We start from the raw sequence: 14,031 nt of genomic DNA, 5'->3' as shown, positions 1-14,031 counted from the left end.
CGGGCTGTATCCTGCTGTGACAACAAGCGGGCCTGGGTCTGGGGGAAAAGGGGTGCGTGTACAGGATAATAATGTGTACCCTTGGCAGAGTGCTCTGGTGAGAGACCTAGGTGCTAGTGCCAGAGCCACCGGTCACATTATGTCTCCCTGCCTCGGGGTCCCCAGACACCAGAGATAGGATTCACTCGGCTGCCGGCCTCCCGGGCCCTCGGGAGGAGCAGAGAGCTGGTGGCACGGGGGAACACGGCTCCACCAGCAGGGCTCATGGCCCAAACCGGCTGCAACCTCCCCCCCGCCCCTAAAATCCCAGCCCCGTCCCACCACCAGGTGTCGGTGGCCGGGGCCACGTGGGGCAGAACGAGGAGGCGTGAGCAGGCCCATGATGGAGAAGGCGGCCGCCGATGCTCCCAGCTTTTCCCCTCTCTGGGTCTGACACAGCCAGAAGGAGAAGAGCCGTGCCCCCCCGGGGGCCTTGCCCTGCAGCTGGTCCTAGCCCCCCTGGTTAAGCTCTCCACCCTCTCCTCCACCCTCTCAGTGTCCTATTAACCCACCTGTGCTTCCTTTGCAGCGGCAGGATCTCGTATAAGGATATGTACAAATTAGTACGGGTGATCTCGCCTCCTCTGGGCCTAGGAGAGAACTGCCCCTACAGGGTGGCGTGCAAGGTTTGCCTCCCAGTCCTCCGCCACAACCTGGCCACGGGACGCACCATCCACCCCTCCTTCCCCCTGCTCCACCGCCACCACGCCTCCCGAGGGAACCCTCACGTTGCTTTCCTTCGAGTTTAAAGAGGTCCGCGGCCTCCCAGGGCCAGCAGCTGTCCCCCCCAGGGGGGGCCCGGAGCCTCCTGGGGGGGTTTGGGGGTGTTTGATAAATTGCACTGCCCCCAGCCAGCCCCGGCCCCAGCGGCGCAGAGCCCCCCAGCTCTGCCGGGACGCGTGCCACCGTCCCTGCTCGGTGGCATCAGTGGGACCAGGGCTTTTCCCCCCGATGCCTGTTTGTAAAGGGGGCTCAGGTGTGGTGTGCTCCTGGGGATGGAGGGAACTGGGGATTTTGTTGTATGGGAGAGGGAGGGTGGGATGCCAGGGTGACCCCTCTCCCCATAGGACATCTGGGGACGTCCCGTGGCACCCGGAGGACATGCGGCCACCTCTCAGGGAGCCGGGCTCTTGTGCATCGTACCCGTGGCTTGCCAGCCCTGCTAGGAGGAGGTGTGGGGGCACTTGCGGGGCCAGGCTGGCTCCATGGAGTCTATCCCAGCCCCAGCCTGGGCTGCACCTTTCACCTGGGGGCCAGCGGCCACCTGGGCTCCTTCCTGGCCTCTGGAGCTCAGCTCTTCCTCTGCTTGAGCTGGCTTCTCAGCCCTGAGTCAGGGCAGTGGTCTGACCTCCTTGTGCATCACTGCACCTTCTTTTATGTTTTTCCTTGGGGTGGCAACTGAGCAAAACCCTGTGCCTGCTGCCTTCTTCCTAGTGCCATGACACCCATCTCCATGGCATGAAAAGCTGAACCGCAGAGCTCTTCCTTCCTCTTCATCCGTCAGGCATCCGTGATGTGTGAGGGAAGCTCAGGCACCCCTGGCCTGCAGCCTTCATCCTGCGAGGGAGGCATGCCTCACCCCACATACCCCCACAGTGGGTCGGTGCCCGAAGTCTTACAGGATGGGCTGGCACCAGAAGCAGGGCAGAGGAAATGAGACACGATCATCTAATTTATGAAGATGGGTTTAGGGAAAGGTGGGCAGTTCTTGCAAGACCCTCAGACGTCTCAACCCCTCAAGGGCGGGGTCCCTGCACTCTTTCCACTCTTCTCTGCTGCCTTCCTGGCAAAGGCTGGGGCTGTGCTGAGGTCCCGAAGACAGAAGACACCTTCAGGAGGATTTCCTTCTCTTTGTCAGTTGATGGCAGGGCTTAACTGGAAAATGCTGCTCCCCAAAGCTGGGTAACCTGGTGCTCGCAGGGTCCCTGGAAGCTGGGAACTCTGCAGCAGCCAGAGCTCGCTGCTGGCTCCGTGCAACGGACGGGCAGGGAAGGTGGGGATAAATCAAGGAGAGGCAGGGAGTGAGACACACTTCTGCTCACACGTGAGGGAAGTCACATCCTTCCAGCCTTTTCTTCCTCGTGTACCATGGTGTCCTCCCCGAGCACATGGCATTTCAAGGACCTGAGAGATTTTCAGGGGTTCCTACTGGCCTGGAACAATTCCCGAAAGGGAACTGATGAAGAAGGAAAACCCACGTGGACATCACACTTTTGCCACCATGGACCAAATCCCCAAATGCCAACCCAACTTGCTCATCTTGCAGTTTGGTCAGCCTGCCCCACACAGTGCACAGGTTCCTGGAGGCAGCAAGAGCCCTAATTTCCAAAATAATGTAAGAGAGCAAGCCCACACCCCTTTCCTACCAGGCTATTTGACAACAAATGCTAGCAGAAAAGACACAAATGTGTCGGTGAAGTGGGGGACAGGATGCTCTGGACAAGATGGTGCCTGGGCATCCTCAGGATGCTGCATAGGGGTGCAGCAGGGTGTGGAAGTGTATCTGCCAGGCCATCTGCGGGTGGGGGGACATTGATGCAGAAAGCCTTCCTGTGGAGATCCAGCAAACTGTCCTTATGCTGGGGAGAGCAGGTCTTGTAATTGCATCTTGTTGGGAAAGCCCCAACAACCAGCTCCACTCCTTGGGGTTCTCCTTGCCTTTCTTCAGCCCCTTCTGCCTCTGGCAGTCAGGCAGAAATGAGCCAAGAAAGCAGGCATCGCTTCTGCTGTCTGCAAGCATCCCTGGAGATGGCCATGGGTCAGGCACAGCAGAGATGTTCCACGGGCGTTCATGTCCCTACGGACATCGGCTCCTGAACCTGCTCCCTCACCACTCCATATTCCTGTGCTCTCTTCCCAACAGCAAGCGATGGCACGGTTATGGTCATTTCCTACCTATGGGAGGACAGATCTGCCCTAAATTTCCTCCTCCACGGGGACGTGGTGTCTGGGCACAGCGCAGATTTAAGGCGTCTGCTCCGGGCAGATGCAGAGCGTGCAGCCCATCTGAGAACAGCGCAGTCCTCATGCAGTATTTTCTGGGGTTTGCTGCAAACTCTTTATTTTCACAGGAATCTGTTCCTCCTTCGTCGTGCAGGGAATCTCAGCACACAAGACAAACCTGACATATGCTGTGGGTGCTAAAATCTACACCGCAGGGAACGGCGGGTTTAAGTTCACTCTCTTGCTTCCTTTCTGAACAAAGTTCTCAAGTGTGAAAACTTGAAGTCATCTCGCTTTGAGACACATCAAGTCAGTGCACAGCCAGCTCTGCTGCGGTGCTGCTTACGGGCTGCTGGACCTGGATCTTTTCTCTTGATCATCCCACCTAACAGCCTCTGGTCTTGCTGTCACCCTCCCTCCGACCCTTTTAGATGTGTCAGGTCTCAAAGGGGACGGCTTGTCCCACCTGCTCTGTGCCCCAAACCCTCATTGCAGGTGGTCTCCGTCTCACGTTCACCCCCGAACCACCAGGACTAATCTTGGCAGGGGGCTCTTTGGCCAGGGGGCTGCTCCCAGAGCGGGGGCACCCCTGAGAAGAGGGGACACCTCCTGCCTTTTCTCGCTGCTCTCAGCACGGGGCTGGGGAAGCAGCCAGCATCCCAGCAGGAGCACTTTTCCAGCACCCTCCTCCCAGCCCCGCTGTGATACAGCAGCAGAGTTTGGTGCCTCTGCCCTTGTGAGGTTTCCCCTGCCCCGCAGCCACCCCAAATATTGTAGCAGCTTGGCACGAGGGGAAGAAGAGGTGGCTGAGCTCGGCACCCCCCCCGGGAGATGTATTTGAGCATCCTCCTGGATGTATGGAGAGAGGGAGGCACAGCCCAAACACCTCACCCCATTGTGGGGCATTTTTTGGAGCACCCCTCGCTGTGGTGATCCTAGGCTGGCCCTACGAGTGGAGGAGCGCAAGGCGGGGGTCTGTCCGTGCTGCCCCCCCCCCCCCCCCAGGGGAAACCCAAACGCACCCCAATCAATGTTGGAAGGCCCAAACAGCTGCCTCTGCCGAGACTCTTTAAACTCCAACCTGGTGGAACTTGCAGCCGCATGCGGGAGAGAGCCAGGGCGGGGAGCATGGCATGCACAACTTTTTTTCCTCCTGATTTTCTTTTTTTCCAGCCGATTACAGCATGCCTTTTTGCACTGCTGCATGGTGGGGACGCGGTCCATCCGCAGAGCCAGACGGAAGCAACTGGGCATCTTCCTTTGACAAGTGACCCTGGCCCACTGCCTTCTATGCAAGACGCTGCCTCCCAATTGCATAGACCCCATGAGATGGGGATACACAGCCTTCCGGCTATGGGTTAGGTGGCCGAAGCAACCCCCAGGCCCCCCGGGAGGGAAGACAGGACACGGAGGCCACCGAGCGCTTTGAGTCGCTGTGGGGCGAAGCGCCCTACCCCCGATAACCCATGGCTCGAGCGCCGTGTATCTGATTTATACCACTCGCACACAGCCCTGGAACCCGTGGGGCGAGCTGGGGGCTGCCGGAGGGCTCTAGGGACGGGGTGAGGCAGGAGGAGGACCCCCGGGCTGCTGGTGGGGCAGGCGCTTTGAGGCCAGCAGCGGAGAGGGGGTGAGTCGCTTTCCGCCAGCATTCCTGGGTCTGTGTGAGCAGTGCTATAAATCCGCAGCAGGACAGTCTCTCGTGTATGATTTGCCTTGATTAACGGGTTTCCTGTTCTTTTCCTGTTTGTCCGTTTGTTGTTTCTTTTTCTTTTTTTTTTTTTTTCTTTCTCTCCTGTTTCCTGTACTATTTTGTCCGTACGTTGTTTCCGCTCTCTGGGAATGCCTCCTCTCTCTCTCTCTCTCTCTGCATCTCCCTCCCTCCCCTTCCCCCTCTATGAGCAGTGGCCGAATCCATTACACTGAGATGTATGAAATGCTGACTCTTATGTCACCACCGCTAGGCCTCGGCAAGAGATGTCCTTCCAAAGTGGCCTATAAGGTAGATCAACCCTTCCTTCTACGGGGGGCTAGAGCCCGGCAGGAGCTGGCGGGAGGTGGGGCTGGGGAAGCCGGGGAGGCGCCGGGGGCTTCCCACCCGTCCTCAGCTCCTGGGGGGCGCGGTGTGCCCGCAGGGGTCCCGGACATGCTTTCTGGTCTCCCCTGCCTGTGCAGGTGATGCTGTCATCGTCACTTGCAAGCCTGGGGAGCTGTGGGGTGGAAGACCCCTGGGGGAGAGCAGGGAGAGGGGCAGCGGTAGGGGTAGCGTGGAAGTGGGGGGGGGTTGGAGAGGATGAGGAGTGAGCCCGTAGCACTCTCAGGAGGGCGGAACGTCTCACAGGACCACGCTGGCCCAAGTTCATCCCCTGGGCTGGCAGCCACCCTATTCCCAGCCAGCTAAAAGCCTATGGAGATGGGATCCCGCTGGGCTGCCAGGATTCAAACCACAGGAGCAGCCCCGCGGCGCATGAAGAGCCAGGCACATCGGCACGAGACATCCTAAGGACGGCTCGTGCGGGGCAGACACCGGAGCCAAGCCTCTGAGATTCCCCCCTGCAGCTCCCAGGGCAGCCCTGGCCCCGTGGGAGCACAGCCCTGAAGGATTTGGGGTGGGAACCCCTAGGACAGGACCCGGCGCTGTGCAGCCACGTGCTGCCCGCCTGGAGCAGGCTGGAGCTTTCCTTGGCTGCCCCCTCTCCAGCTCTCGTGTGTTGGTTAACACGTGTGCGAGCCCCCCAGGAGAGAAAGGGAGGGTTGAAGGCAGGGAGAGGACACGAGAAGCCGGGGGATAAAGGACTGGGAAGGGAAGGGACGACCCCAGGTGTTCTCAAAGCAAAATATACTCTCTGGAAAGTGGATCTGGTCACTTCGGTTTGCACCCCGCCTGCCCGGGGTGGGGAAGGAGCATGGCGTGTCTAACCTGCCTTGGTTGCCCTCCTCTCTTTCCTCCTGCACTTTTTCTACCCCTCCTTCCCCTTCCCCACCCTTGGATAATTCGGACCCTGTGCATGTGCTGGCAAACTTCATCTCTGAAAGACGCAAAAAGGGGGCGCCAGGATGTAGCATGCGAGAGGAACCGAGCCGAAGTCCCCGCAGGTTAGGGACCCTCCTCTCCCCTGCCCCAGGTGGGAAGGGTTGAGAGCTGGAAAGCCAAACCACCCGGGAACGGAGACCTGAGCCCCCTCTCCCCCTCCTGAGCATCTCCGTCACGTTGCTGGCTCAGGGCTGTCTTCCCAAAAGTGCCAGGAGGTGCCACGGCGGCCCTGTGCCAGCCTCATTTTTGGGGGAGGGGGTCCAGGGGCTGTTCCTGGGGCGCAGGAGGAGCCCTGGAAGGCAGTGAGCCGGTGTCCTGGGGTGGAAGGAGCCGGGGGGGGGCGGGGCAGCGGGGTGATCCTTGCCCTTCTTTTTTGGCTGTGCTGTTTTGACACTCTTTGTTGCTTTTTATTTTTATTTATTTTTTTCCTGTTAATTTCCTTTTATTTTTATTTTTTTCTTCCTTTCGTTTAACGTTTGATTTCTTTTCCTCCAGCCCGGTCGATGTGTTTTTCGATATTGTTTTCCGTCCGCTGTTTTCTTCTCTCTCTTGCGCAGAGACTGGTGCTGATGAACATGCCCGTGGCCGAGGACATGACAGTCCACTTCACCTCCACCCTGATGGCGCTGATACGCACCGCCCTGGACATCAAAATCGCCAAAGGTAACATCGGGGGGGGTCGAGAAAGGGCAGAGCAGGGGGGTTTTGGGGAGGTCCCGCGGGCATCACAACAGCCAAAATGAGGTTGAGCCTCATGGATGGAGGTGATGCACCCAAGCAGGCAAATTTCTGCCACCTTCTGTAATAGAAGCTGCTACTAGAGAGCAGAAATATCCTGATGTCCAAATTTTCAAGGAGGAGAAGAATTTCCTCTTTGGTGCAAAACCAAACCAAGGAGGGAGACAATCCTGTGTGCCTGGCCTCCTAGGGCTGTGGAGCAGAAATCCATCTCGCAAGGAACATTTTATGTTCAGAGCAGAAAAAAACCTGCTTTGTTGTTGTTGTTGAAAACGCTCTGATTCATCGGATCAAAAGCTTTCTGCGGAAACATGCCACTTGCAATAAGTCGTCCCCTGGGAACAGCTCAGAAAATCCAACCCAGGGCGAGCTCAGCAGAAGCCCGGTGCGCAGCCTGCGCCCTGAAACACCGTGTCTGAGCCCTGCCTGCATGATAAAGCAGAGATTTGAGCCTGGCCACGCTCCTTCTCCCAGGATTTACTCCCTGCTTGGCACGTGTTAGCAGGGCTTTCAGCACAGCAGATCCCTTCGCCGCTGGCCAGAGAGCTCTGCTCTCCTCCTGCTCGAGGATCTCAGCCAGGCAGAGCTGCTCTTGCACCAGCACATGATCCGCTCCCCAGGAAAGAGAAAGTGGGGCAGCAGCAGGTGTGTGTGGGCTGCAGTAGGATCGGAGCCGCAGAGACGGACCCAAGGCGAGCTCGAGGATGGCAGCTTTGAGTGGGAGGGCAGGGGATGGGAGGTGGCGGCACATATGGAGGGGATGGCAGGAAAGTTTCCCCGCAGGAGCAGGAGAGCCGGCTGGCTGATGCAACATGGCTCTCCCAGCCCCGAGAGCTGGTTTGCTGCTTGTCTTTGCAAGGGGGCCCCTCTTCAGGATGGGAAAGGGGTGTTCAGATGGGCCCAGGTACCAGCTCTTGATGTACATTGACCACTTCTTCCCTGCTGTTGAAGGTGGTGCAGACTGGCAGCAGTTAGACTCCGAGCTTCAAAAGGAGATCCTGACCATTTGGCCTCACCTGTCTCAGAAGATGCTCGACCTGTTGGTACCCATGCCAAAAAGTGAGTCTCTGCGGGGGCTGTGGTCCCTGCCAAGTTCTACAGCAGCAGCTTCCCACCGGGAGGTGGAGACCAGACAGCCCCAGTCCTGGCTGGGGAAGAGGTGGGATGAGGGCTTGTGCTCGTGGGAGTCCTTCTGAAAAAAAAAAAACCCTTTGATGAACCCAGAGTCTCCCGTAAGTCATCTCTGGAGCATGTAGGGGCAGGAGGCTGAGCATCACTTGGCTGATCCACACGATGGCTGAGGTTGGGAGGAACTGCTGGAGGCCACCTGGTCCAACCCTGCTGCTCACAGCTCCACCACATCTGATGGTGGTCTTGGAGGTTTATCAAGGCGCTGCCAAGCCACCTCCATCCGTTCCATCTCCCCTGGGTACCTGGGTGTTCAGTGCCCTGCTCCAGCACTGAGCAGATTTTGAGGGTGACCACAGCAGGGCTCTTCCCGAGGTCAGCGCTGGTGCCTTCAGACCTGCAGTTTCTGTTAACGTAAAAGCATCCTCCCTTCCTTCCCCTCTTGTGCTCTCAGCCTCTGACCTGACTGTTGGCAAAATCTACGCAGCCATGATGATCATGGACTACTACAAGCAGAGCAAAGCGAAGAAGCAGAGGCAGCAGCTGGAGGAGCAGGTGAGGTTCCGTGAGGGCGCGGGGGGACCAGGGGAGCTCAGAGCACTCTCGTGGGGCAGCACTGCTTCCTACCACGTCCTGACCAAACCTGGCTGCTGCTGCACTGGGAAGAGTCAAAGCGAGATGCCCAAGGGGCTCCTGGCTTGCGTGGCGTTGGCTTTCATCAGCCCCTGCCCACCCCTTGGGGAGCAGCGCGGTGATGCACGGGCAGGGGAGGTCGCGCAGGGTTTCTGGCTGAGTGGCTAGTTCGGGAGGTGAGGATGTTGGTGCACGTTGGGTTTTTTTGACTACAGTCCCGTTTGTGCATCCTCAATGGCGAACATGAGCACCCCATCGCCTTCCCAAGCGGCGGAGGCGTGCTTGGCAAAGCACTGGACGCTCATCTGCGTTTCGTCCAGGCTCAGCTTCTTCCTTTCCCCAACACAGAAAAACGCGCCCATGTTCCAGCGCATGGAGCCCTCCTCTTTGCCTCAGGAAATCATCTCAAATGCGAAGGCTCTGCCTTACCTCCAGCAGGACACCCTCTCGGGCCTGTGAGTATCTCCCCGAGAAGAGGTGAGGTTTTTCTGCAGCTTTTCTGCTCCTGGAAGGGGGAACGGTCAGGTGTCCGCACGGACACCTTGTCGCGGGAGCATCCAGCTCTACGTGCACACTCTGACCCAGGAGGGTCTCCTTGCTTGTAGGCTGAGAGTGGAGAGCAGGTGGCAGGCAGTCCTGGGCTCACCCCTGAGTTCCCAAACCATTTCCACCCAAATGCTGGCTGCAGGACAGCACTGATGCTTTCCTCTCACTGTCCCACAGGGATGCTTTTCACACCAGCTCCTGCACTATGTGAAACAGGTCCCTCCTGCAGGCTGGGATGGCATGGAAGCTGGGGGGCAGCCCAGGTAGTGCAGGGCCAGTGGGGGACCCCAGGACCCTGGCTGAGGACAAGGAGTTGGTTGAATTGATGCTGCTGCTCTTGGGATGGCCCCTGGCTGCCATGGGACCTACGGCGCTGGTGTCCTCTCCTGCCCGGGCACCGTTTGAGCTCTCCAAGGAGCGTGGTGTCTGCCCTGGGGGGGGGTCTCAGCCTGGGGGGGCGAGCATGGGGACCCCCAGCAATGGCAGCACCCCGCTCGTTCTCTCACTGAAGCCGGACCGTCCTTGCAGGAGCAGCCGGAGCGGGTTCCCTTCGCTGAGCCCGCTCTCGCCGCAGGAGATCTTCCAGCTGGCGTGCATGGATCCGGCCCACGGGCAGTTCCAGGAGCACCAGTCTCTGGTAAAGTCACGCACTGCCTCTTGGGCGCTTGTCTGTGGTCCCAGGAGGATGCTGGTGGGCACGGGGAGGTGTGGGACCGTCAGTGTCATGGGGTCTGGCCCCTCGCCTCCTGCAGCCAGAGATGCCCTGCAGTAAAATATCCTTCTCTCCGCAGGCTGCTCTTTTTTCCCCGCTGAGCGCTCATTTCAGTGGGTTACCCCGTGCTGAGTGATGGTATCTGACGTTTTCGGATCCGTGTTCATTTTGTTGTCAGTGCTGCTGTCCCCGACCCAAAGCGAGCTCCCAAACCGTCACCCAGGGGAGCGCGCCCCTCCGGCGGGTGGCAGCCATGTCCGTGTGTGTGTGTGTGTATATATATACATATACATATATACATATACATATCTCTGCCTCTCCGTGTCTGTGTGTGTGCAGTCCTGCACCACCCCGATGCCCGTCGGGCACGGCGCTGTACCCCCATACCTCCCCAGCCCGTTCCGTGTCCCCGTGCTCTGTCGCACCCTGTGAGCTCTGTACCACGCACACGTGTGGCCCCCCGTCCCCGCTGCCACGTCCTGTGCCAAATTCCCCTATATTGGGAATTGGGAAGGAGGTAAAGCCCAAGAAGACGGGCTGATCCGGGCAGGGCTTCCACTGCCACCATCGGAAGGAAAGAGGTGCAAGGTGGACATCAGATGAGCATGAAGGTCCCCGGATGGGCTCACCTGCACCAGGCTGTGAAATGCGAATCGTTTCTGAGTGCCAACACGGCTGACAATCTGTCTCAGACCCTTCTGGCCCCCATGAAACCCAGCCCTGGCGGACCTGGGCTGTCCCCTGTAGAGCCACAGGAGCAGCGCGCTGCCATGACGAAACCCCATCCCAAGAGCATGGCTGTGTGTTTGTTTCCAGGAGCCAGAGGTTAGGGAGTTTCAAAGAGTGCAGCCCTCTAACCGTGGCAGCTACCTTCCCGTGGACACTCAGGACCACGCTGTATCTGGGAGGGCCTCCTCCATGCCTCGTCTCACTGTGGATCCCCAGGTAAAACCAAGCAAAGCCCCCACAGGTGGCGGGTCCGAGCAAAGGTAACGCTGGTGCTTCCTCCCCACGAGGAAGCCCCTCGGCTTCATCCTCCAAGCCCCACAGCCCCCTAGTGGCCCATGGCCCCATCTCCCCATCTTTGGGGTGCTTCACAAGGAGGAGAGCTGCTGTCCCTGTGTCTGGTGGGGACCAGCAGTGGAGAGCAGCCAGGAGCACCGAGCACCTGGCCCGTGCAGGAGGTCCGTGGTGGAGCAGAACCATGCTGGGATGTTGCAGGGCCCCCAGGCAATGGGGCACCCCTCCTTTCCTCCATCCCCAGGCTCTGGGTGAGGTCTGGGGGGTCCCTGCCCGGCTGTAAGTTCCCAGAGGATGAAATGCCTTCTCCTTCTTTTCTCCTTGTCGCACCACATGTGCTTGTCCGCATGTGTCCTTGGACAGTCTGTCCGGGGGAGCCCAGGCCACATTTCACCTCCTCGTTTGTCTGCCTGGTTTCTCTGTTGTTCTGTCTTGTATTCAGCCTTGACCAAGGCACGGGAGCTTTTTGGGGGTTCAGTTTTGCAACCCTTCACCGTGAAGCCGGTGGTTTCTGACAGAGGTGCTGTTGCAAGCACCCCGTGTGGGTGCTGGCGCAGTGTGGTGTTGCTGCAGGGTGCTTTGGGGACGTGAAGGGGAAGGGAAGCTTTTTTTGGTGGACTTCCCTGAGCATTTGGCAGTGGGGGAGATGGTTGGGAGGAGGGGAGGAGAGGAGACAGGGAGAAGGACTCAAGGATGGAGAGGTACAAAGCTGCTAAAGCAAAGCAAAGGAAAATACATAAGGCGGTGATGCTTTCCACAAAACATACAAGAATGCAAGCTAGAAGGAAGGGAGAAGACAGGAAGGAGAATGGCAGAGCAAAAGGAAAAGAGAACTGATAAAACAACAGTGTGCGTGGGGAGAGAGGGGATGAGTACAGGGCAAGGGGACAAGGGGATAATACAGGACCAGGGAGGGATGTGTAGAAGCTGGGAAAATAACCACTGGAGAAGCCAGGGCCCTCTCACCTCTCTCGTAATGATTTCTTTTTCACTGCCTCTGTTTGCTCTGCTGGTCCTGTTTCTGAGGCGGGAGGGATGCCAGGACAGCACCCGTGCTGTCCCTGTGCCACGGGCAGGATGCTGCCGCTCCTCCTCTGGCACCTGGCCATGCCGCGAGCCACACTCACACGCTTTCCTGAGCAGCACGCTTCAGCTCAACCCACTTTCCTCCTGCCCCCAGTTCATGCTGAGATCATCTTGGGGGACTGTGCCCAGGCTGGCTGCTCCCCAAAACCTCCCCATTGTGTTAAGGAGCTGCGGGTGGTGGGGGGTCCTGCTGGAGCATCCCACGGAGCGCCCGCCCCGGCGCTCACCCCATCCCCGGCCGGCCGGGGCTGCTTGCAGGTGGTGACGGACACCAGCTCGATGCGGCGGTCATTTTCCACCATCCGGGACAAGCGCACCAACACCTCCTGGCTGGACGAGTTCTCCATGGAGCGCAGCAGCGACAACACCTACAAGTCCCGCCGGCGCAGCTACCACTCCTCGCTCCAGCTCTCCGCCCGGCGCCTGAACGCTGACTCGGGTGAGCGGGGTCAGGCGGGTGCGATCCCCTTCCCATCCCCAAAAACGAGCCCAGCACCATCCCTTCTTGTCCCCGCTGCTGGGAATGGAGAGCGGGGACTGATGGGGTTTGCTGCAGGCCACAGGTCCGATGGGCATCGCTCGGGCGGCAGGGAGCGGGGCCGATCCAAAGAGCGCAAGCACTTGCTGTCCCCTGACATCTCCCGCTGCAATTCGGAGGAGAGGAGTCCCCAGGCGCACGACGAGTCCCCGGAGCGGCGGCGTGAGTCCCGGTCACCCAGCGAGGGCAGATCGCAGACACCCAACAGGCAGGTGGGTGGAGAAAACCTTCAAAAGTGCAAAAGGAGGCTTAAAAATAGAGCCCCCTGTCAAAGCTGGGGAGATAAGCCCTGATTATGGGGGCTCTGCGGTGTCTCTCCTCCTGGTGGTGGCACCTATCCGTGTCCCCTGGCGTGGCACTGGTGGGTTGGGGATGCCCGGTGCGCCCTGCGGCGTAGTGGGGAGAGGGGACAAGGGTCCTGGTGCCTCTGGAGCCAGTCCCACCACTGTGGCATCTGCTCCCTGCCAAGGCTGGGGTGTCCCAGCTGCAAAAGCTGGAGATGGCAGCACTCGGAGCAGAGGGACCAGCAGCCAGAGAGCAGTTAGCTCTTCCTGCCGCAGGTTTGCAGACGCCCTGGTCTCGCTGGCTGCGGCACGCCAAAATCTTTTTGCTTTTCACCACCACGAGCAGAGCTCAGCCCCTGCATTCCCCCTCGTGTCTCGGTGCATTGCAGGGAACGGGCTCGCTGAGCGAAAGCTCCATCCCCTCCATCTCGGACACCAGCACGCCCCGGCGAGGCCGCCGCCAGCTCCCCCCGGTGCCCCCCAAACCGCGTCCCCTCCTCTCCTACGCCTCCATGCTGCGGCACGCCGCCGGAGACGCCTCGCCGCCCCCCGAGGAGACCGAAGGGGGGTCCCCGCTCCTCTCCAAGGAGCCCAACGCCGCCGGCCTGACCGAGTCTTCCAGCTCCCCGGCGGGGAAGCCGAGCCGGCCGTCCACCCCGCAGCGCTACATCTCGGAGCCCTACCTGGCCCTGCACGACGACTCGCACGCCTCGGACTGCGGCGAGGAGGAGACGCTCACCTTCGAGGCGGCCGTGGCCACCAGCCTGGGCCGCTCCAACACCATCGGCTCGGCCCCGCCGCTGCGGCACAGCTGGCAGATGCCCAACGGGCACTACCGGCGGCGGAGGCGAGGGGCCGGGCAGGGTGTGATGTGCGGGGCCAGCATCGACGTGCTCAGCGACACCGAGGAAGACGACAAGTGCTAGAAGGCTGCGCCCCCCCCGCCGCCCCCGCCGCCCTGCCCTCCCCAATGCATGCTCTTCGCCGCGCCTGGGAATGAAATGAAACCAAAACCAAACGCAAGGGGAAAATGAAAAAAAAACAAAAACAAAAACAAAAAAAAAAGAAAACCCAACTGACCGGAATGGGGGAAAAAAAAAGTCTTTGTGCAAAAAAAAAAAAAAAATTAAAATCTGTCGACTTTCATTTATTACGATCACTTTTTTTTTTTTCTGCACAGAGAAGCATTTGACCAGAGGTGGAGTGGCCCCGGCCGGGGACCAGCAAGAGCCCCAGGACCCGGGAAGGCTCGTGACGATGGTTTTCTGCTCCCCGCGGCCGGAAAAACCCCAGCAAGGGGGTCCCAGGGCTCAGTCGCTCGGGTTTGTGC

General features: G+C 59.5%; 1 protein-coding gene across 1 annotated transcript in view; it reads left to right on the top strand.

The window, feature by feature from the left end:
* Positions 1-13,627, top strand: part of CACNA1E (calcium voltage-gated channel subunit alpha1 E) — a 92,460-nt gene extending 78,833 nt beyond the window's left edge. Inside the window, exons 41-50 of the mRNA XM_050712143.1 lie at positions 569-665; positions 6,574-6,679; positions 7,706-7,813; positions 8,337-8,437; positions 8,864-8,970; positions 9,590-9,698; positions 10,590-10,718; positions 12,138-12,318; positions 12,436-12,629; positions 13,091-13,627. Of these exons, the coding sequence (XP_050568100.1) occupies positions 569-665; positions 6,574-6,679; positions 7,706-7,813; positions 8,337-8,437; positions 8,864-8,970; positions 9,590-9,698; positions 10,590-10,718; positions 12,138-12,318; positions 12,436-12,629; positions 13,091-13,627 (1,669 nt within the window). The remainder of the gene's footprint in view (positions 1-568; positions 666-6,573; positions 6,680-7,705; positions 7,814-8,336; positions 8,438-8,863; positions 8,971-9,589; positions 9,699-10,589; positions 10,719-12,137; positions 12,319-12,435; positions 12,630-13,090) is intronic.
* Positions 13,628-14,031: the final 404 nt, after the last annotated feature.

Source organism: Cygnus atratus, chromosome 8 (assembly GCF_013377495.2).
Source record: "Cygnus atratus isolate AKBS03 ecotype Queensland, Australia chromosome 8, CAtr_DNAZoo_HiC_assembly, whole genome shotgun sequence".
NCBI lineage: Eukaryota > Metazoa > Chordata > Aves > Anseriformes > Anatidae > Cygnus > Cygnus atratus.
The sequence above is the reverse complement of the archived record's forward strand: the minus strand, read 5'-3'. Positions and strand labels throughout refer to the sequence as shown.